This window comes from Homarus americanus, unplaced genomic scaffold, assembly GCF_018991925.1.
Source record: "Homarus americanus isolate GMGI-L3 unplaced genomic scaffold, GMGI_Hamer_2.0 scaffold367, whole genome shotgun sequence".
NCBI classification, from domain to species: domain Eukaryota; kingdom Metazoa; phylum Arthropoda; class Malacostraca; order Decapoda; family Nephropidae; genus Homarus; species Homarus americanus.
In genome coordinates this window covers 12853288-12876451 of record NW_024743709.1, presented here as the reverse complement: position 1 = coordinate 12876451, position 23164 = coordinate 12853288, and the positions used below count along the sequence as shown (strand labels likewise).

Below are 23164 nucleotides of genomic sequence, written 5' to 3'. Positions count from 1 at the left end.
TACTATTGTGCCACACATATGCCACTTTACGAACATTCTAGAGTCCTAGACTCTTCCTAGCCCCTGTGTTGCCAACCTGTGGTAGGGACATATAATATTTATTTCCTGTTTATATCATGCATGACCAGTTTGTAAGACTGGAATTGTTTTTTATTTGTATTTTAAATGTTCCTAAATATGCCCGCGTGGGGGGGAGGGAGGGTTGCCGACCATAGTCCGAAGACCAGGGGTTAACATTATGTTCCTGTATCATAAGGATGTCAATATTATAATACTTAACAACAGATATATGTTGTTTTTACTTTCCTAAACTATTTAGACCATTCACATTCAGTGTAGAATGCCATAAAGATGTTAATTATTGTTATAATGTAAAAATAAATAATTCTACTTTTTTACTTTTTCCTCTTAACTTCTCGTTTTTCTTCTTCACCCGAATTATTAATTCCTTTATTCGCCTCTTTGTTGTCTTGCTCTTTTCCATCCCTATTACTGAACATCACCTTACTACCACTAACTGCTCGTACGCTCCAGCTCTGTACATGTTTACTCATGTCCCAACATGGCTCGTCTTTTCCAATTAGATTAATTTTCTTCCCATTATTTTTATTTTATTTCCTTTCCCAATTTCTAATCCATTATCTATCTGACTATTCACTTGACCACTTAAATCACTTTAGTTTTCATTGTTTTTATTTTTTTTGTACGATCTTTTTTCCAGAAGTTGTATTAAATATTGCCATCACTTACTCTGTTTGCACTTTTACCTGATTTTCATCATCAATGTCGTTAATTTTGAATTAATTTTCCCTGATTCATTCTCATCTTACTTGACTACATCGTTCTTGTCACCCTCCTTTACTTTATAAATTATATATTAGCCTTGTTAGTAACTACTCCTTGGTCTGTACTCACCCCTGAATAAGTGAAATACAGGAAAGTGATATATATATATATATATATATATATATATATATATATATATATATATATATATATATATATATATATATATATATATATATATATATATATATATATATATATATATATATATATAAATATATATATATATATATATCGATGTAATATTCAGAAATTTCAAAGTAATTTCGAATGCCCCGCCATTGGCGATACTGAGCGTTCAAGGTCGTCGGAGGGAAGAGAGCGCTCCCTGCACATAGCGAGAGGTTGTGGAACTAGGCCTAAGTGATATTAAATGTAATTTGCCGAATTAATAATGATGCGATTCATGAAGTTAAGGGACTATTATTGAATTTGAAATTATTATAGATCGTTTATCAGTCTGAATAATGTTACGGGTGTCCCAAGGAGTTATTAGTTAGGCGGAAAATATGTCACGTAGGCCTAAGCTAACGCCTTGAGAGGAGACGCGACGCTGGCTGGTCCTCAGTCACGGGGAGCAGTCAGGCAAACAAGACGTCCCTGCGCGTCCGTCACAGAAATAGTCACGTGGCCTAGTCACCTGTGCTGCGCTATTGCAGTATAACAAGTAAGTCTCATTCTATCTCAGACAGGGTTAGATAGGGCAGTGGTAAAGTAAACTAGAGCTAACAGTGAGTTCATTTCAGGGTTTCCGTCAGAACCCACTTGACCGGAGTTGACCGGAGTTTGACTGCGAGAGATTGACTGCCGTTTGAGACTGCCGTTGATGATTGAGGGTGGCGATTGTCGCCATTGGACCGATCAGTGTAGGCCTGTCACTGTTTAGCGGGGTATCAAAGGATCTCTTGAGGGAATCTAGCCGTCTGGATGCCCAGCTGACGACGGGACGATCGTTGGGTCAGCAGCTCTCCTCTACCTCGGCTCACAACACCACATGTCTCGAGCAGCTTAGTGAAACCCTCTTGCTAACGGGAAGCTAAAGCTTCTCTCAACTGTACAAGGTCTGATTGGCTCACTCCCTTCCGCTTTATGGACGCACTGGGAGTACACTGAGACCATGAGTCTAGGACTCTAGGAGATACCTAGAGGAACATTTTATCTCCCTTATTACGGGTGTATGTTGAGTTGGGTGGAGCATGGTTCACGAGTATGGGTGGACCCAGTAACATATCAATAATAGTGAATATATTTGGGTGTAGTTAATACCATTTCTCAGTTAATGATATTATCTTGACGTATGTAGTTTAATATTTCTTAAATAATTTTGATAGTATTGTTTTTTGAATGTTTGTGTCATTAAGTGGAACCAGAGTGATACTGTGATTTGATTCTTTTAATGCATCTAATTTTTCTTCATAATTCTGATCTCAGGTATAATCTTTGTTCCCCAGAGTAGTGGTTAAGTTGGGTTAGGAAGAGTGCATCTGTTGGGGTGATATAATTTTGTTGAGTGCCCTTAAGGCCTATTCATTGTAGAGTATTTAATTTCTTATTTTTAATACCATTTCCTCAGTGACTGATATTATTTTGTTGAAAGCCCTTAAGGCCTATTCATTGTAGAGTATTTAATTTCTTATTTTTTAATACCATTTCCTCAGTGACTGATATTATTTTGTTGAAAACCCTTAAGGCCTGTTTCATCTGTGCAAGCAACATTTCTTAATACTTCAAATTTATTGTTGCCTGAGTTTCTAATAATTTCTATATCATGTATAACTTTTATTCCCCAGAGTAGTGTTTTAAGTTCAAGTTAAGAGGTGCGCATATTGGTGTACCATTATTTGATTGTGTTTGTAGTGTTGGAGGGAATATAAGTGTCTAAATTTTACAGTGTGTCTCATTCATCCCAGTCACAGACGCTATCCTTCCACGGGTCACGGACAATTCATTTTGTTTAGTAGATTTAAGTGTTCTTGTGCTGGTTCGGGATTTTTCTCAAAGGGGCGCTTCCACTGCCATTACCATCTATTAATTTTTAATAAACCCCAAGTCAAGTGAGAAATTAAAGTCCAGTAAATTCCGACCGGTTACATATATATATATATATATATATATATATATATATATATATATATATATATATATATATATATATATATATATATATATATATATATATATATATATATATATATACACACACTAGCGGAATCGTCGCCCTCCGGGCGGCTCTTTCTCAAGGCCACGGTAGGACTCCACCTTCCGGGAGGCTCCACATTAAGGTAGACCACATTTTTGGTTCTGCCATTAGCAGCAAGTATGTACAGATTTTTGCCAGTTCCCACTCTGGAGCATCCACCATAGAACTGTCCATGAGAGAAGCAAGGAAACACCAGGTTTAGGCCAACCATCTTTAGGGACTGTCCCTGGTTTTTGTAGATGGTCATGGCAAAGCTCACTTTAACCGGGAACTGAAGTCGCTTGTACTCAAATGGCAGGTCATTGGTGATGAGAGGTATCCTTGGTATAAAAACGTCCTCTCCTTTAGCTTTTCCTGTCAGTATTGTAGCTTCCAGTACAGTACATGGGGCATCATGTTCTTGTGACCGACTCGTCTTTCATTTTGAGTATGATGTCTCGTTTCTCAAACTCTTGACCGACAATCAGTATGGCTACTTCATCAACTACAGGAGCATTGAATCTTCTTTCATGGTCTCCATTAGGGGTCGTGTCTGCTTTGATCCTGACTTTGTAATCGTCAGAATGCATGTTTTCCAGGGCATTTTTTTAATGACTGTACATACGTGTTGCGCTCACGCAGCATTTCTTGGATAGATAGGACAATGTCATGTCTGACACCTTGAATATTGCCACACCTGATAGTAGTCTGCTTTTAATGATCTCCCATGAAGTAGATTTGGAGGAACTTTGCCTGCTCATCTTCCAGTGGTAAGAGGGATCCTGTTTTGTGATAGACTTGACCCTGGACTTTGAATGTTGGTATGTATCCGTGCTCACGAACTACTCTGGTAGCTCCAAAGGATGTCATCTGGAAGCATGAATTGTACTTCCGTATATTTTCCAAGAAGTGTTTTGACTCAGGTGTTGTTCCCAGCATGAGAGTCTTCAATGGTTGTGGTGGTTTTTCCAAATTTGGCAGTCGTACTTTCCCATGAGAGCAGCACAATCCAGCAGATTCTCCTTTGTACTTCCTTGCACCGCAGTGTTCACATTTCTTTTCCATGTTGCTGATGACAACAGAGGGATACTTTTCATATTCTATCTCATTGTCATAGTTAAATGCTGCTCTTGCAAGTGGATGCCACAGTGTATTCTTTCTTTGAATTCTGGATCCCGCAGCTCTCTGTCTATTAGCATTCAAACGAATTTCATGCGCTTGATCATTTTCTAGAGAAGGCCTTTCTGCTGTTTGCTATCTGTCAGCATTAAGACGGGATTCCCTTTCCTGATCTGTTTCCAATGACCGACTGTCCGATGTTCACTCCGGCGGCTCATTCCCAAAACTCTTCTTCCATCAATTGTTCATTAACGGTGTATGTAAGTTCCACCATGTTTTTCACTACAACGGTACAGCAAAGTATATTTTTTTAGCATTAAACTGTTATTATTTTATTGTCTAATCATCGCTACATATAATATCATATAACACCATCCATCATCACTACATATAACACCATCCACCATCACTACATATAACACCATCCATCATCACTACATATAACACCACCTATCATCACTATATATAACATCATCTATCATCACTACATATAACACCATCCATCATCACTACATATAACACCATCCATCATCACTACATATTCTATGTTTGTCTTTGGTACCCCCAAAATGTTCTACACTACTGAGGGTATACACAAACACTTGTTATCTTGAAAATAGGTTCTTATTCTCGTACGGGAGTTGAATACAGATGGACAAAGAAACTCGCTTCCACACCATAAGGACTGGTGATCTCCACTCTTTGTATCACTGCGCGCTGGCATGTACAGATGCCAGCATTCATAAGCTGAATACATAGAATATAAATATGGTAATTCACATACATAACATGGTGCATAATAAATGGAAATATTACATAGGATTAATACATGTTCGGTAATACTTTACTATACATAATTAATAGAGTAATATAAGAATACACAGCTTAAGGTACTACTTCGTGTCCATATTATACACCTCCCTCCCCCCTATACGCTCATAGTTTCATCTTGAGCGGACCTTTTGTTTCTGAGTCGCTCGGACCTGCGGAGTACTGGGGCAGAAACACAAGGTGGGGATGGATTTACTGTGAAGACATCAACATTAGGGGACTCAACTGGGGAAGGGTCAACACTAGGCAGCTCCACAGGTCGGAGGAAACGACGGTTCCTCCACCATACTCTACCACTAGGAAGACACACTTGGTAGTCCTTGGACCGGCCAATACCCATGACAACCCCAACCTTGTCCCAGCCGTGAGATACCGGATCTTGAAACCTGACCTGCTGGCCGATACTCAACCTGGGAAGGGGGCGGGCATGACAGTCGTACCGAGCAGCGACATCTGCGGCTCGTTCTGCTGCACGGCAGTCACATTCTTCAGTCTTGGCTTGCCATTCTTGAGAAAAAGACTTCGGGTGGGCAGGAACACAAGACCTGAGATGATGTCCATATAGAACCTGGGCTGGGGAGCGTCCGGCGAAGTTCTGGGTGTTGCGTAACTCTAACAAACCTCGATCAAAATCCTCGCAGTCGATATTTCCTGAGGGTGACACCTTAAGGATCAGGTGTTTAACAGTCTTGACTGCGGCTTCAGCGTGTCCATTCTCCTGGGGGTAGTGGGGCGAGGTCACGACATGACGGACTCTCCAACGGTCCATGAAGTCCCGGAACTCGTGGCTGGTGAACTGGGGTCCTCCATCAGTCCTGAGGCGGAGGGGAACACCAACTTCTCCGAAGTAATGCCTGAAATTCCGGATGGTAGCAGTAGCCGTTGTATCACTACCACAGGGGACGACAACAGGCCATCCAGACAATCGGTCGGCAATGACGAGGAAGGACTTCCCTGCCACTGCAAAGAAGTCGGCTGACACAGACTCGAAGGGTCTTGAAGGGTTATCGTCGCACATTAAAGGTTCCTGTTGCTGGCTGGGTTGCAGAATCTGGCACGGCTCACAGGCACGGACGGTACTTGCAATGTCCTCGTCGATTCCGGGCCAAAAGACAGTCTGCTTCGCCCGTCGCTTGGTGGCCTCCACTCCTCGATGGCTGTCGTGAAGGTGGGTCAAGGTTCGGCGGCGTAGGGCAGCAGGAATGACTACTCGTGGACCATACAAGACGAGGTCTCCGTCACAATAGAGGTCCTCGCGTATCTTCCAGTACAGGAGTAGCGATTCATGAAGGTCGTATCGGTTAGATGGAAATCCCTGGGACACACAGTCGACGAGCCGGATGTAGGAAGGGTCGGCCCGGGTTCCGGTGCGGAGATCTTCAAGGGTCTTGTCTGCATCCGGTGCTGTAGACTCTTCTGATGTGAAGACGGCCTTCAATGAGACTACTGACTTAAGGGATGCGGCAGCTGTAGAACACAACATCTCGTCCTCTGGGGTGGGGCGACTGACAGGGGCGCGGGACAGGGCATCTGCGATGCACAGCAGCTTACCGGCACGCCACACAGCCGTGAAGAGATAAGGCGAGAGCTTCTCTTTCAAACGTTGAAGGCGAGGATTCTCTACTGCATCCAAAGAGTAGTGATTGATAATAGGTACAAGAGGGCGATGATCCGTGAGGAGGGTGAAGTGCTGAAGTCCTATCAGGTAAGAAGAGGCACTTCGCCATCGCCCAGACAACAGCCAACATCTCCAGCTCAATCATGGCATATCGGGTCTCGGCGTCCGTCAGGAACCGGGATCCACACTGAATTAAGCGGAGTTGTCCACCGCCATGGTCGTGCAGAAGGGCGTAACCAACGCCGTAGAGTCTGGAGGCGTCAGTCTGGAGGACGGTGGGTAGGGCTGGGTCGTAACATGCGAGGACAGGTGGACTTAAGAGGGCCTGCTTGACTCGCTGGAAGGCCTCTTGATGATCTGGGGCCCACAGGAATGTCCTCCTGGGGCTCAGCAGGGGGCGTAACGGCTGGGCTGCGGCGGAGATGTCAGGAGAAAATTCAGCCAGCTGATTGACTAGACCCAAGAAAGAACGGAGGTCTGTCAGGTTGGCAGGGGTTGGAAAATCCCTGATTCCACTTAATTTCTCCGGGTCAGCTGCGATACCTGATGCTGAGAGAGTGTACCCACAGAAGTTCACTGATGGTGCGGCGACTACAAACTTGTCAGCGTTGAGGGTAATCCCGTACTTTCGACATCTGGTGAGAACTTCATATATTCGGGAGAGGTGGGCACAGTAGTCTTCGTCATGGAGTAAAATATCATCAACCACCTTGTCACGATTCGTGACTCCTTGAAGGGCCGCGTCACCACGTTGACAGAATGCATCGCCCGTAGCGGCAAATCCCATGGGGCCTCTGCAATACTGATATCTTCCATATGGTGTGATAAATGTAGTCAAATGCTGGTCTTCTTCGGCCAACTCGATCTGCCAATAACCACATAAGGCGTCCATCGTTGTAAAAAACTTCGCCTTCGGGTCCACATTTCGAACAGCTGCGAAGAGTGTGGGTGAAGGGTGGGCTGGACGGGAAACTTGCTGGTTAAGTTTTGATAGATCGGTGGTGATCCGTACTCCACCACGAGGTTTGGCGACTGGGACGAGAGGGTGGCACCAAGGTGAAGGTTCATCTCGGGCCGGCTTGATGATTCCCTGAGCAACCATGGAGTCAAGCTCTTGTCTAACTAGCTCCTTGTAGGTGTGAGGAATCAAACGAGGGGTGTGGATGGCAAAAGGTGTGGCACCATCCTTAAAATGAATCTTCATAGGTGGACCCACCATCGGCTTGAGTGGTGTGGATCCCAAAGATTTCTTCGTAACCAACACGTCAGCAAATTCCATGAGAAGGTAAGCTCTTGCATCAGAAGGGGACGTGTTAGTAGAGATAGGGAGTTCCTTCAACCTGTTGACATGGGTGACCTTTAAAATAGGTTTGGGGAATTCCTTGGAAATAATGGCCAACTCTTGACAATGGCCACATGATAAAAGCGGAGTCGGGATCCCATCATGAACATCAATCCGGGCTGAGCAAGACTGCTTTCCAAAGGTAAGAGTAGCCCAGAAAGATCCCAAAGCTGGAGCCATCTTGGAACCATCAGCTGTCAGTTTCGTTGTCTGAGGAGGGGGCTGTAGGTTGCTCCCGGGTATTCCCAAACTTGCTAAGTGTTGTGGACCAATTACTGAGACGTCAGCACCGGTGTCAGGTAACATCTGAAGACTGGATGACAAGTTACCATGAGAAATGACGACACTGATGTGCTGGGGCGTCGTGTCTGTGGAACAATGTGAAGGTTACTAGTGTGCCCTGAAGAATGCAGTGATGGGTAGGGAAACACTGAGTAACACTGAGTCCGTTTATTATGGATGAGAGAAATACAAGTGGTGACTCGCGTGTGCCATGCACGGCTCACACAGTCAGACTGGGGCTGCCTTGCCATATGGCAGCCTCGGGGCAATGTTGCCACATAACACGTGCAGTGTTGCCACGTGATTATATATATAAATGCTACTCGGCACAGTAGCTTATGTACAGGGTTGCTACTCGGCACAGTAGCTTATGTACAGGGTTGCTACTCGGCACAGTAGCTTAGATACATAACCTACATCTCCCTCCCCCCTCACGCTCATAGTCTTTGTCTTGAGCGGACTTCTTAGTTCTAAGTCGCTCCGAGCGTCGAGGTGCACTGTGGGGCGGATCCTCGTGAGGTGTAGGTGACTCGTCTTCGGTCAGGGGGCCAGCAGCAGGGGGTGGGACTGGCCGGAGGAAGCGGCGGTTCCTCCACCAGACACGGCCACTCGGCATCCTGACCTTGTAGTCCCGCGACCGGCCGACGCCCATCACTATGCCCACCTTGTCCCAACGTGTCGTCGTCGGGTCCTGGACGCGGGCAAGGGCACCAATCTCCAGTGGCTGAAGAGGGCGGGCACGGTCGTCATACCGAGCCTTGGCGTCCTGGGCACGTGAAGCGGCGCGGCGGTCGCAGCTCTCGGCTCTGGTCTGCCACTCCTTTGCAAAGGCCTTGGCGTGTGCAGGAACGCAAGAGCGGAGAGGGTGACCATACAGGATCTGGGCAGGGGAGCGCCCTGTGTGGGTGGGAGTATTACGTAACTCCAGGAGTCCTTTGTCAAACGCCTCACAGTCTATGTTGCCTGAAGGGGCCACCTTGAGGATGAGGTGCTTGACTGTCTTGACCGCAGCCTCAGCATGGCCGTTTGACTGTGGGTAGTGGGGTGTTGACACGATGTGGCGGACTCCCCAACGCTCCAGGAATCCTGTGAAGTCCCGGCTGGTGAACTGTGGCCCACCGTCCGTCCGCAGACGTACGGGGACGCCCAGGTCACGAAAGAGGTGCCGGAAGTGGCGAATGGTGGCCGCGGACGTCGTGTCCGAGCCACAGATTACCACCACAGGCCAGCCAGAGAGTCGGTCGGCGACAACTAGGAAATGTTTCCCAGCTGTGCTGAAGAAATCAGCCGACACGGACTCGAAGGGCCTGGTGGGTTCGTCGTCGCACAAGAGGGGCTCTTGCTGTTGACTGGGCTGCATGATCTGGCACGGCTCACAGGCACGGACCGTATTGACGATATCCGCGTCAATGCCGGGCCAGTACACAGCCTGCCTTGCGCGGCGCTTGGTGGCCTCTGCTCCACGATGGCTGTCGTGTAAGCGGGTCAGAACGCGACGACGGAGAGCTGCAGGGACGACCACACGGGCACCGTACAGGACGAGGTCCCCATCTGCGTAGAGGTCCTCACGTATCTTCCAATACGGGCGTAGGGCGTTGTGGAGGTCAAAACGGTCGTGAGGGAACCCAGTCCTCACACTCTCCAAGAGCTGAGTGTAGGAGGGGTCGTCGCGTGCCGCGGTCCGTAGTTCCTCAAGGGCCAGATCGCTGTCGGGTGGCGACACTGAGGCCTGGGTGCTGGCGAGGGACTGTACGGCCTGCAAGGTGACGATGTTGCTGACGGAGAAACCGGCCTCGGTGCTGAGCATCTCGTCTTCAGGTGTAGGGCGGCTGACTGGGGAGCGGGAGAGGGCATCCGGGATGCACAACTCCTTACCTGCGCGCCAAGCCGCGGTGAAGACGAAGGCCAAAATCTTCTCCTTCAGGCGCTGGAGGCGGGGATTCTCGATGGCGTCCAGCGAATAGTGGTTAAGAATGGGGACCAAGGGCCTGTGGTCTGTGATGAGGTCGAAGTGCTGTAGGCCAATCAAGTAGAACTTGCACTTCGATAAGGCCCATACCACTGCCAGCAACTACAGCTCGATGGTAGCGTAGTGAGACTCAGCATCGGTGAGGAAGCGAGAGCCACACTGTACGAGCCGGTACTTTCCTCCACCGTGATCCTGGTGAAGGGCGTAACCAACCCCGTACAGGCGCGAGGCGTCTGTCTGGAGGACGGTGGGGAGCGCTGGGTCGAAAGTAACGAGGATAGGTGGACTTGACAGGGCCTCCTTCACCTTATGAAAGGCGAGGTCTTGGTCAGGGGTCCACGTGAACGTCCTCTTGGGGCTCATCAGGGGGCGGAGAGGCCCGGCAGCGGCGGAGACGTCAGGGGAAAATTCTGCCAGCTGGTTCACCAGGCCCATGAAAGACCTGAGATCCGTAAGGTTGGCAGGTTTCGCAAAGTTCGCTATGGCGCGAACTTTCTCCGGGTCCACAGCAATGCCATCCCTTGAGAGTCGGTAGCCGCAGAAAGACACTGCAGGTGCGGCCAAGACGAAATTCTCGGCATTCAGAGTGATGCCGTGCGTCCTACACCTGGTCAGTACCTCGTCGATGCGGCGAAGATGCGTCAGGTAGTCCTCATCGTAAAGGAGGACGTCGTCCACTACCTTCACGCAGTTGGTCACGCCTTGAAGTGCCATGTCACCACGGAGACAGAAGGCGTCCCCCGTAGCAGCGAATCCCATAGGGCCACGGCAGTAGCAGAAGCGTCCGTAAGGCGTGATGAAAGTGGTCAGTGGCTGATCCTCCTTCTTCAGTGGGATCTGCCAGTAACCACAGAGGGCGTCCATCGTCGAGAAGTGCCGTACCTTCGGATCCACACTCCGTATAGCTGCAAAAGGTGTGGGTGAAGGGTGGGCGGGACGGGACACCTGGCTGTTAAGCTTAGACAAGTCGGTAGTAATCCGCACTCCACCGTTAGTCTTAGCCACAGCGACTAGAGGGTGGCACCAAGGGGATGGGTCGTCACCAACGGGTACGATGACACCCTGGGCCACCATGGAATCCAGTTCCTTCTTGACTGAATCCCTGAAGGCGAGAGGAATCAACCGGGGAGTGTGTATGGCAAACGGCTGTGCATCTTCCCGCAGGTGTATCCTCATAGGCGGACCCGCCATAGCCTTCAGTGGCGCGGTCCGTAGGGCCTCCTTCGTCACCAGCACATCCGAGTACTCCTTCAGGAAGTAGGCCCTTGCGGCTGAAGGAGACGTCTCGCTGTGAAGAGGAAGCAGCCGTGACTTGGGTGGAGGCGGGGAGGGAGTGGACGCGGGTTCTGGGCAGCTCTGTGTGGCAGCGCCAGGCGCGTCGCTCGTCGACTCACGCACCCTGCTGGCGGTGTAACGAGCAGCTGGGATCTGCTAAGGAAAGTCTCTGGGCACCACGCCTAACTCCTTGCAGTGCTCCCACGACAACAAGGGTGTAGCAAGAGTAGGCTGCACGTCGATCCATCCGTGACACAACCTGTCGCCATAGGTGATCTCTGCTTGAAAGGAGGCCACAGCGTCCGGCATCTGGGAACCGTCCGCATTGTAGTACTGCAGCTGCGGCGGTGGTCCCAGGCCGCGTTTGGTGAGGCCCAGTTTCTGGAGGTGCTTCAACCCAATCACCGTAGTATCGGCGCCGGTGTCCGGTATCACCTCGATGTGACCCGACACATCACCGTGTGTGACGGCGACGCGGATAGTAGGGGAAGGGGTAGCCCTGGGGCGTGTGGTCGATTCCACCCTCCTGATGTGACTCCGCTGCTGCTTGGGGCTGCGTGGGCCATCTGGAGGGGGCTGCGTGCGAACCACCCCGAGGGAAGTGCGCTGCTGTCCTCCTCGTCTCGGGCTTTTGGGCTTGGGTTGGCGGCAGCACTTGTCGTAGTGTCCATAGCGACCGCAGGCCTGACACTTGTGGCCTCGTGCAGGGCACCTGTCTGTGTTAGACCAGTGGCCCTTACGGTCACATCCACGACACAGTGCGTCGGCGGCCGGGCAAGTCTTGGGGCTGTGCTGCTTTCCACAGCTGCCACAGGAAGCACTAGGCGGAGGCGTGGAAGAACGTGTGGCAGCCTTCGCGTTGTTGGCCGCCTTCTTATCCTTCTTGTATTGTGAGATAGCTCTCACAGCAGGTGGGGCCCGTAAGGCAGAGGTGGCGGACTTGGTGGCCTCGTATGACCGACATTCAGTCACTACCACCTGGAGTGTGGAGGAAGCGTCCAGGGGGATGAGTCGCTGCATCAACTCTTCGTGCCTGACACCTGTCAAGATCCCGTGCTTGATCCAGGCTTCCTCACATTCCCGGCTGTGCGCCTTGCAGACGTCGATCTCCTCCGACAAACTCCTCAAACGTAAAAAAAGTCGTCAAAGGATTCGTTCTCTGCCTGCTTGCAGCTGGTAAAGGCACAGCGACGCAAAGCCTCGTTGTTCCGACCCTTAACATGCTCCTGTAAAAGGTCGAGCACATCCGTCACTGAAGAGGTAGAGTCGGGAGGCACGTGCAACGTGTGCTCCAAAACTCTCTGGGTCTCCAGCGACAAACACATCCGCAGTTGGATGAGCTGTTTGTTTGGAGGCATGCTGTCAAGGTCCACCATCGTGGAGTAATCTGTCCAACGCCGCCTCCACTCACGAAAAAGCTGAAACGTGACGTCTGGTGAGAGGGCGGGTGGGGGTTGAACAGATGCCTTGGGAGCTGTTGGGGTAGCAAGAGTACCTGGAGGACGCTGGTGTGGTGGAGGAGGGAGTGTACTGGCGCCTTGAAGCGCGCTACCTGCAAGTGAGGGAGGGTGGGTTAGCGCCAGGGTCGCCAATAGTGCCTCAAAACGCAACTTTTCCTCCTCTCTTCGTGTCTCCTCCCTCTGAAGTTCCATCTCTCTGCGTCTCTCGTCCCAGTCGTCCATCCACTTCAGAATTGTGGCGATGTCCGTCACTGGAGGTGGAGGATGAGAGTCTGCGCCTGGTGGAGGGGAAGGTGGTGGGGAGTCGTGTCTCCCATCTTGACGTCCCTTCTTACCTCCCATCTTTGTGTGTGCGTGGACTGCACTGTTTAATATATAAAGTGGCGCCTCAACAGCTCGAACCACATATATATGACATAAACAGCGCAGAAATCACGCATATGGTTCCACTGTTCTGTCCGTGAGTGAGTGCGTGCGTGCGAGTGTGTCTGAGAGAGCGGAGCGTGGTCCGGCAAGACCGTCAGTGTCCCCCGGATGTCGCACGAGAAGGGTGTACGCCTGCGTGCTCCGTGGGTACCACAAAAAACAGGCCAATGCTCAACTCAGCTCTAGACACACACTAATACATTGACACTAACACTGCCACCGTCACTAAAACGCACTGTGACGGCCCAACACTGCACATCGCGGCGAAACACAGCGCAACACAACACAACACACTATGAGTCGACGCGCATCACCGTCAGACGTAACTGTCGGCATTGTTCACACACTTTGTAAGTCCACAGATCCTAGACACTGCGCCATGAAAGTTACTAGTGTGCCCTGAAGAATGCAGTGATGGCTAGGGAAACACTGAGTAACACTGAGTCCGTTTATTATGGATGAGAGAAATACAAGTGGTGACTCGCGTGTGCCATGCACGGCTCACACAGTCAGACTGGGGCTGCCTTGCCATATGGCAGCCTCGGGGCAATGTTGCCACATAACACGTGCAGTGTTGCCACGTGATTATATATATAAATGCTACTCGGCACAGTAGCTTATGTACAGGTATGCTACTCGGCACAGTAGCTTATGTACAGGGTTGCTACTCGGCACAGTAGCTTATGTACAGGGTTGCTACTCGGCACAGTAGCTTAGATACATAACCTACACAATGTACATGACGGCAGGAACGACTGGTCACAGCGCCTTGATGCTTGCCAGAAGGAGGGGGTGTGCCAGCACTACCTGAGGATGACTTCTTGGATCCTTAGTGGTGTCCTTTCTGTGTCTTCTTAAGACAACATTTGTCATAATGGCCCACACGACCACAAAGTCTGCACTGAACTTTGCTAGCAGGGCACTTGACTGTGTAAGCCCAGTGACCCTGGCGGTCGCAACTTCTGCACACGCTTTGAGCAGCTGGGCACTGGGAGGCATCATGCTGTCTCGCGCAGCTGTTACACAAAGCTGCTGCTGAAGGTGTAGCTGGAGGGTGAGGGGTGGGGTTACCTTGCTGCTTCTTACCCTTTCTGTAGGAAGACACCGCCCTCACCTGGTCAGGTTGTGAGCGTAAAGCTGAAGTCGCACACCTGGCGGCCTCGTACGCTCGACATTTTGTAACTACATCTTGAAGGGAGGAAGTGGGGTCAAGTGAAATGAGACGCTGAACTAGCTCTTCATCTCGAATACCCGTTAAAATAATTGTCTTGAGTTGTGTCTCTTCACAGACTTGAGAATTTCCAGGACAAACATCAATTTCCTCTGAACATCTCTTGAGTCTTACAAAAAATGCATCAAAAGATTCTCCATCAAGCTGCTTACATTGGAGGAGTTCTCTTCTTCTGAGTGCTTCGTTGCGCTGTCCCTTAACATGTTCCTGTAACTTGTCAAGCACGGCCTCTACAGTCAGAGTTGTCGTAAGAGGCACTTGAAGTGTGTGCTCGAGAGTACGTTGTGTCTCTAAGGACAAGCACATACGAAGCTGTATCATCTGTTTAGGCTGTGGTAAACTTGACAGGTCAACCATTGTTGCATAGTCTTGCCAACATCGACGCCATTCCCGAAATATCTGATAAGAAGCGTCAGACTTCAGAGAGGGAGGCGTTTGTGCTGCAGCCTTTTGAGGAATTGTTGAATCCACTCTGGGAAATGAGGTACCAGTGCCTCTAGTTGCATCAACATTAATAGTAGCAGAAGAATCTTGTACAGTAGATCGTTGTGGGGAGGCTAATAGGGAAATCAAGACTTCAAATCTGGCTTGATCCTCTCTTCTTCTCAGGTCATCCTCACTTCTACGTATATCTTCTAGTTCTGTGCGTCTTTGTTCATCTTCGTGGCGTCGTCTTTCAGACTCTCTGTACCGAATTTCTTCCTCTTCTCTCCTTGCAACATAGTCCTGGCGTCGAGAAGTTTCCATCCACTTAATCAGTTGAAGGAGATCTGTGGACGCAGGCACCGCAGGAGAGCTTGCTCGCGACGAACGAGGAGATTCTGTGGGTGATTGGGCGTTGTCACTGTGGGGAGCGTGGGGCCTGAGTGTGGGTGGGGAGAGGTCTTCCAAGCTTAAACTCATAACCCCATCGTCCAGGGTATCATTTTGATCCCTGTGAGACATGCCGACAGCTTCTGTACTCTATCTGTGCAAAGACCGGGTCAACCCCTCGTAATCTATGCACAGAATTACAGAAGTCTAAAGTAATTCGCAAAAATTTAATATAAGGTGGGCCTGTGATTGCGTGTGTGTGTGTGTGTATGGCTCGTTGCCGGGAGGCTTGGCGCGCGCTGCCAGAGGTAGTAGCAGCTGGGCAGAGTTTGCTCGCTGGTCAGTTGTCCTCAGTTACCCAATGACCAGAGACGGGAGCGGACGTACTGCTGGGCAAGCTCCCTTAGTCATCTGACTGCAATTTGCACAGACAATTCTGATTAAAATACACAACACAGCACTTCACAAAACACTTCACTTCACAGCACAGCACTGTACACAGCATAGCACTTCACAACACTGTAAGTCCCGAGGCTTGTAGTCTGGCTGTAAATCCTTGAAGCTGAAGACGAGACGCCATTAACACAGTCCGGCGGGAAGGCTTGGTCCTCTGAATCTCACTGAGAAATCTCACTGCGCCATCTATGTTTGTCTTTGGTACCCCCAAAATGTTCTACACTACTGAGGGTATACACAAACACTTGTTATCTTGAAAATAGGTTCTTATTCTCGTACGGGAGATGAATACAAATGGACAAAGAAACTCGCTTCCACACCATAAGGACTGGTGATCTCCACTCTTTGTATCACTGCGTGCTGGCATGTACAGATGCCAGCATTCACAAGCTAAATACATAAAATATAAATATGGTAATTCACATACATAACATGGTGCATAATAAATGGAAATATTACATAGGATTAATACATGTTCGGTAATACTTTACTATACATAATTAATAGAGTAATATAAGAATACACAGCTTAAGGTACTACTTCGTGTCCATATTATACACATATAACACCACCCATCATCACTACATATAACACCATCCATCATCACTACATATAACACCACCCATCATCACTACATATAACATCATCCATCATCACTACATAAAACACCATCCATCATCACTACATATAACACCATCTATCATCACTACATATAACACCACCCATCATCACTACATATAACAACATCCATCATTACTACATATAACATCATCCATCATCACTACATATAACACCATCCATCATCATCACTACATAAAACACCATCCATCATCACTACAGATCGGTAAAGTAGTTCCCGAGATTCTCGTGCGGACACACATACACACAAACACACAAACAAACACACACACACACCTACTTCTTTGTTATATATATATATATATATATATATATATATATATATATATATATATATATATATATATATATATATATATATATATATATATATATATATATATATATATATATATTTATGTGTGTGTGTGTGTGTGTGTGTGTGTGTGTTACACTCCATAGGCAAAATCTTAATACAGCATGATATTTCCTTCTTCTGGCTACTGGTGTCAACATGCTCAGCCCCTCGTTCTGTTTCCCGTCATTTTGTGAGTTTGTCTCATTAATTCTCTCGGTGATCATCTTATTTTTCTTTTTTTTCTGATGTCTGACAAGTTACGTGTGGGGTCATCATGATCCACTTATATTTCTCACTTAAAATCAGTTCAGTATCGGTAACAATGTAAGAAAATAAAGTATTGATGCAGATAACTTAACACTCTGAGAATGGTAATTAATTTAACCCTATAAGAAAGATCTCTTAAAACTTGGAGGACATTTATTTAACCCTTGAAGAACGATTGTCTGACACTAACCCATTGAAGACAATAGTATAGCATTTTGAAAATGATGTTTCAATCCTTTGAGGAAGATGGTTTAACCTTTTGAAGACGATGATCAAATTCTAAACCAATGAGGACCATGTCTTAACCCTGTAAGGATGATGATTCGACCTTTAGTAAAGTATGTTTACCAAGCGTGACCGGTGGAAGAGTTATCAGCACACGAAAAAACACACTTATGACAAACGAAAACAAATTATGCATACACACACACACACACACACACACAAAACCTATGTAAAAATAAACTAACCAAATAAACCCTTACCCATGTCTTCCCTCTTCCTACAGGAGCCGTCCCTCACTGCTGCTAACGGCGTGGCTTTTGGCAACGACCACTGGTGCCGGCCCCACTGATTTCCCCGACTCCCGGCCCTGCGAAGCCCTCCAGGAGGGAATGTGTCAGGGTTTGGGCTACGAGGCCACCTTCTTTCCTAACCTTCTGAACCACAAGTCACAGGACCTTGCTTCAGCAGAGCTCCTCTCCTTCCTTCCTCTCATAGAGGTGAGGCGGGAAATAAATAAAGGCAGTGAAGACGTGTATGTGTGTGTGTGTGTGTGTGTGTGTTTGTGTGTGTGTGTGTGTGTATCCAATTTATACTTTGTCTCTGTAGCTGTACCTGTAATTTCTTACTTGTGTTGAGGCATCACCTGTATAATTTGATCGCAGGGAAATTAACTGTCTACCTGTCCTTTATATCTGTACCTGTAGTGACCTTTCTAAACCAACTTTGTGACTTGTGTAGTGTAAAATAAACTCAGGGTGTTTGTGGTAGGGTGGTGAGGGTGTGGTAGGCAGTAGCCTTGTGTAAGTCTTTCCCTGCCAGTACACAGACTTTTCACCATCAAGGCTCCTGCTGTTCCTCCTCGTGGCAACACACAGTAGCTGGGTGCCTCGTGGGCCCAGGCTAGACCACTCGGGGATCTCCGAGTAGCAGTGGGCCCCGGAGGGACGGTACATAGTCCCACTGGCATCTGGACACGCCCTGGCGCCTACCAACCACTGCTTCGCGGCTACAGGGGTAAACTCTGAACGAAAAATCTGCGGTGGAGCCCTGCATGAGGCAGGCATGCTTACAAAGCACCAATAAGACCCTAGCGGTGAAATAGGCGGAAGAGGAGACCAATTCGGCAACCCGACGACCACATCAGTGGATGAAGGCAATGTAAGATGAAAAGGCTACCAAGGCGAAACCCAACAAAGTGTGCTGTCGCCAGTCCATTGTAATTCTACCTTTCCCCAGTTATTGCAGCTATCTGCACCACTGGAACAGGACCAGGGAGAGCCAAGATGTGTGGATGCAGCCTGCACTCCTGCCTCGCCACATAAATCAACTCACAAGAAGCCATCATCTACCACATCATAATTTTTATCACCATCATCAAAACGCCTAAGCCCCTAAAAGTCCAATGACAACAGACGAGTGTCGACGGGCGAGGCAGAGATGACTGCCGGGAGTCTTTATTCACAACTCTGCACATGGGAGGCACAGATAAGTTGATCGCTTATCCACTGGGCTCAAGGCAGCAGTGCAATCCAGTCCTATTTGTCCATCTGAGCAGCCCATTCCATGAGCCACTCTGTTAACCCCACATGGGGAGGGGGCTAGAAAAGGTGCCCTAAACATAGCCTGCCTAAAAATCCAACTTGACTGGGCAACTGCACCAAGTATGGTCATCCTAATGTGGTTGAAAACATAAACACAGATCAAAGCAAAAACAAATTATACAACCTCTTATGGTCGCTGAATGCAATGTCAGGACCTTTCTAGATATTGGCACAAATGAGCGTCTTGAAAGAAGAGCCGCCACGTGGCAACGAAATGGGTGTACAGCTATACCTTGTTCTGGTAGGGTAAGCCTGATGTGAAGAGAACTCATTTATGAAGTTGGCTTTGCCATTAACTCAATCCATCCTACATAGGTTAACTGAAATCCCTGATAAGGTCAATGAGTACCTCATGACGGTCAGAGTTCCATTGAATTACACACGTCATGCCTTCTTCATCAGTGCATACACCCTAACACTGGATACGGTGTTTCATTCTATAGCAGCATAAACTGGTATCAAAACGTCTATGCCACCAGTATAGTGATATATTGATATTACATACTTGTTATGTCACTTTTGTATAATTATTTACATCACACCCGCAATTATCAGTATAGTGACCTATATGTTATCAGATAATTTGAGTATACTACTTTATTTTTGGTTTTTCAAACAAGGTTATGCAGGTAAATGATTTGAGCGGTAGATGATTGTTATGTGTTTTAGTAGCACCAGCAAAACAGAGGTTAAATCTTTAGTTACTTTATCTAAACTTAAAGAACAAAGAGTATATTATTTTAAGAAATTCGTTGTCAGTAAAGAAGGGATTAAATATATACTTGGATTAAAGGCGCATATGCATAATTATTAAGAAAAATTATTTAACTTACAAATCAATTACACAAAGAATATGTAGCCGCTCACGGCTAGACTGGGGTGAGAGTGTGGGGTAATGAGATCCTTCCAGTAGTACACGACATGTTTATTCGGTCATACCTGGAAATATATGTCCCAATATCAGTTGTTAGGGCCAATTGCAAGATCAGCCGTGGTGTCCCGGCGGTCGTAATACAATGGAGTAAAATTCTTTGATTTTTCAAGATTGGCCATGGAGGTACCCGACCGTCGTTTGTTGTTACTACGTCATCGTAGTGTAGTCAGGTGTACCAACTGGCGGAAGACTTGGGGGTTGGTATGCTTGCACCCTCAAAACGTTGTCAGTGGCACGAAACGTTTACTCTTGCTGCACGATTTACGAGCATACAAAACTTGAATCCCAAGCTAAGGTTGTATGTATATTATGTATGCTGTATTATATATTATGTATGTGCTCCATTTATATATATTATTTATTCAGCCTAGCTAGCAGCGTGTGGCAATGTAATTACCATGTCCCACATGCTTAATTAATGTGCCTGGCGACATATGGAAGCTGTTAGTGTGTCACTTGCCATACGTCGCCTATAGAGCAGTTGACCAGCGGACAGGTTGAAGAGCGCTACTCCCCTTGTGTACATATCTCTTATCCAGTAAATAGAACCTACAAAACTATACAGGTGTTTGTGTTCGCTCCTGTATATTGAACTTATTACCTAGAACACGAACATGGCGCAGTGAACCGGTTTTACTGGATAATTACGATTGAAAGTGCAAACTTTGTGGGAAAGCCGGCTTAAGGACTCCTTCCCTGTGTCACCGAACCGCCGCCCGCCACCCCTCCTCGAAGAATTTTTAGCACCTTTGAGCAGTGTCAGTGACAGTGATTTTCTGTGCAGTGTTTAGTGCATTGTGTGTTTCGTGCCATACATGTGTGACCTTGTTCTAAAGGATTCCCAAGGCACACGGCATGTTCTGGGCATTTGTAAGGAGTAACGTTTTTCACATCCTCCCCTCGTCATGCCTCGGGTGTAACTGACGCTCCTCTCGTCTCCACACCCCCTCACAGCTCGAGGCCCCTCATGGCGAGACGCTATCGCCTGCCCCGCACACACAATCACTGACATCGGCGGCTCCCTTATATATATTTTATATATATAATCTACTTATCTGTGTATTTAATTAATTTTTTGTCTGAGATCTTGTTGATACGACGGGCTGACCGGTCAACACTGATTTAGGACACAGTACACAAATGAAGTAGTTATGTCTCGTGCCTTGCGCAGTCGTGGAGCCAGCGCCCGGATGAGTCAGTCAGATGATAGCCCCGCAGAGATGGATGACCAGGCTGACCATGACGCTCCAGCTCCAACAATATCGCGCAGCCCTTCACCTCAATATTCAGCTTTGTCTCCAGAGATAATTGCTTTAATGAGGTTTATGAGAGATGAAAGGCGCGAAGATGAAGCTAACAGACGTGTGGCGGATGAACACAGAAGGCAAGCAGAGGCAGAGAGAGACCACCAACGGAGATTGGAAGACAGTGCACGGTTTGAAGCCTTGATATCTCGCCTCACTGTTAACCAAGCCCCTGGCTCTAACACTGCCTCGGTACTGACTGGTTCAGATATCTCATCAATGCTCTCTTCACGCCCCCCAGCCCCACCTAAAGCAACAGCTCAAACACCGCCCATCTTGAAGCCTGATGTGAATTTCCAGACTTTTCGTGAATGGCGGGGACGGTGGACTGATTATGCTACAATGGTGGATCTCCAGAGTTTGTCACAGCCTAAACAACTCACCCAGCTGCGTATGTGCCTGTCCTTGGAAATTCAGCGTGTCTTGGAACATACGTTGCAGGTACCTCCGACCTCTTCGTTGTCTGTAGAGGAGGTACTGGACATCCTACAACGGCACATCAAAGGACAGCAGAATGAAGCTCTGCGCAGGAGGGAATTGTTTAGCTGCAGACAGATGGAGGGTGAGACTTTTGACGCCTTTTATGTATGACTCAAGCGAGCCTCGGAAGAGGTAGATATATGTCCAGGTAACCACCAGCAGTGCGAGGAGACCCAGTTGAAGCAGGTGATCCTGATGGGTGTTAAGGACGAGGAGCTTGTCCAACGCCTCACCTCCCTCGACTCTTCCTCTTCTCTCAAGGATGTGTTGACGATATGTCGCTCCTATGAGGCTGCCAGGTGTGCCACCTCTGCCATCCGAGCTCCCCCTACAGCTGTACGCGCTGTGTCCCGGTACAAGAAGGACAAGAAGTCTGCTCCTACGCCTTCGCCCACCACGTCCACGCCCGGTTCATTTTGTCACAACTGTGGTAAGCAGCACGGAACACAGGTGTGTCTAGCTGCTGAGTCTACATGCAACAATTGTGACCGTAAGGGCCACTGGTCACTCACAGTACGGTGCCCAGCTAAGCACGTCCAGTGCAATGTGTGTGGTCGTCTGGGCCACTATGAAAAGTGTTGCCCTACCAACAAACTCAAGGGACAGCGTCGGCGGAAGCTTCAGCGCCCTTCCACCAGTGAGGGCCGCCCACCGTCTTCCAATCAGAGGCATGACGACTCTGGACAACGCTCGAGCCATATTAGGAATGTGTGCTCCCCCCCGCGTCCCAGGACCAAAGTCCCCCAGTACATCAGTGTTATTGTGACCTATGGCGGTGTGTCATCCCGTCTTCAGGTGTTGCCCGACACCGGCGCTGATGCTACGGTCATCGGTCCCCAGCATTTGCAATGCTGGGGACTCTCTCCAAGTGATCTAGGACCGCCCCCCAAGGATCTCCGCTTTATGGCAGATGGTTCACAGATGACCCCGGCCCTAGGTTCACTCTATGCACATGTCGCCTTTGGCAACAGGTCGTGTCAAGCCTGGATTGACGTGCATAATGGTGTCCCGACTCCTTTGCTGTCCTACAGACATTGCCAAGAGTTGGCCATCATCTCCCAGGACTTCCCAACACCGATTCTCGAGGTAAAAGACGCCAACAGGGTGCACGAAGGGAGCAGCAACTACCCTGCTGCCGCCCTACCCCTACCTCTGGCCAGTGACACCTCTCCTTCGGTAGTTGTCCCTGCTGCATCACGTCCCCACGTCATGGCTCGCCTTCACGACAGTCACCGTGGAGCTGAGGCCACCAAACGACGTGCACGACAGACTGTGTTCTGGCCCGGCATCAACTCCGACATCTCCAATGTTGTCCAGGTGTGTAAGCCCCGCCACGTACTACAACCCAGCCAGCAGCAGGAACCCTTCATGAGTGACGACAACCCCACCCGCCCCTTTGAGTCTGTGTCGGCCGACTTTTTCTCTGTGTCAGGAAAGTCCTTCCTTGTTATCGTCGACCGTCTCTCTGGTTGGCCGGTTGTCATCAAGTGCGGTAATGACACGACGTCTGCCGCCACCATCAGCAAGTTC

General features: G+C 48.4%; 1 protein-coding gene across 4 annotated transcripts in view; it reads left to right on the top strand.

Moving 5' to 3' along the window:
* Positions 1–23164, top strand: part of LOC121877379 (frizzled-2-like) — a 203998-nt gene that overhangs the window by 58844 nt on the left and 121990 nt on the right. For all 4 annotated transcript variants that reach the window (XM_042383117.1, XM_042383118.1, XM_042383116.1 and 1 more), the window contains one exon: positions 17599–17812. In XM_042383117.1, the coding sequence (XP_042239051.1) occupies positions 17599–17812 (214 nt within the window). The remainder of the gene's footprint in view (positions 1–17598; positions 17813–23164) is intronic.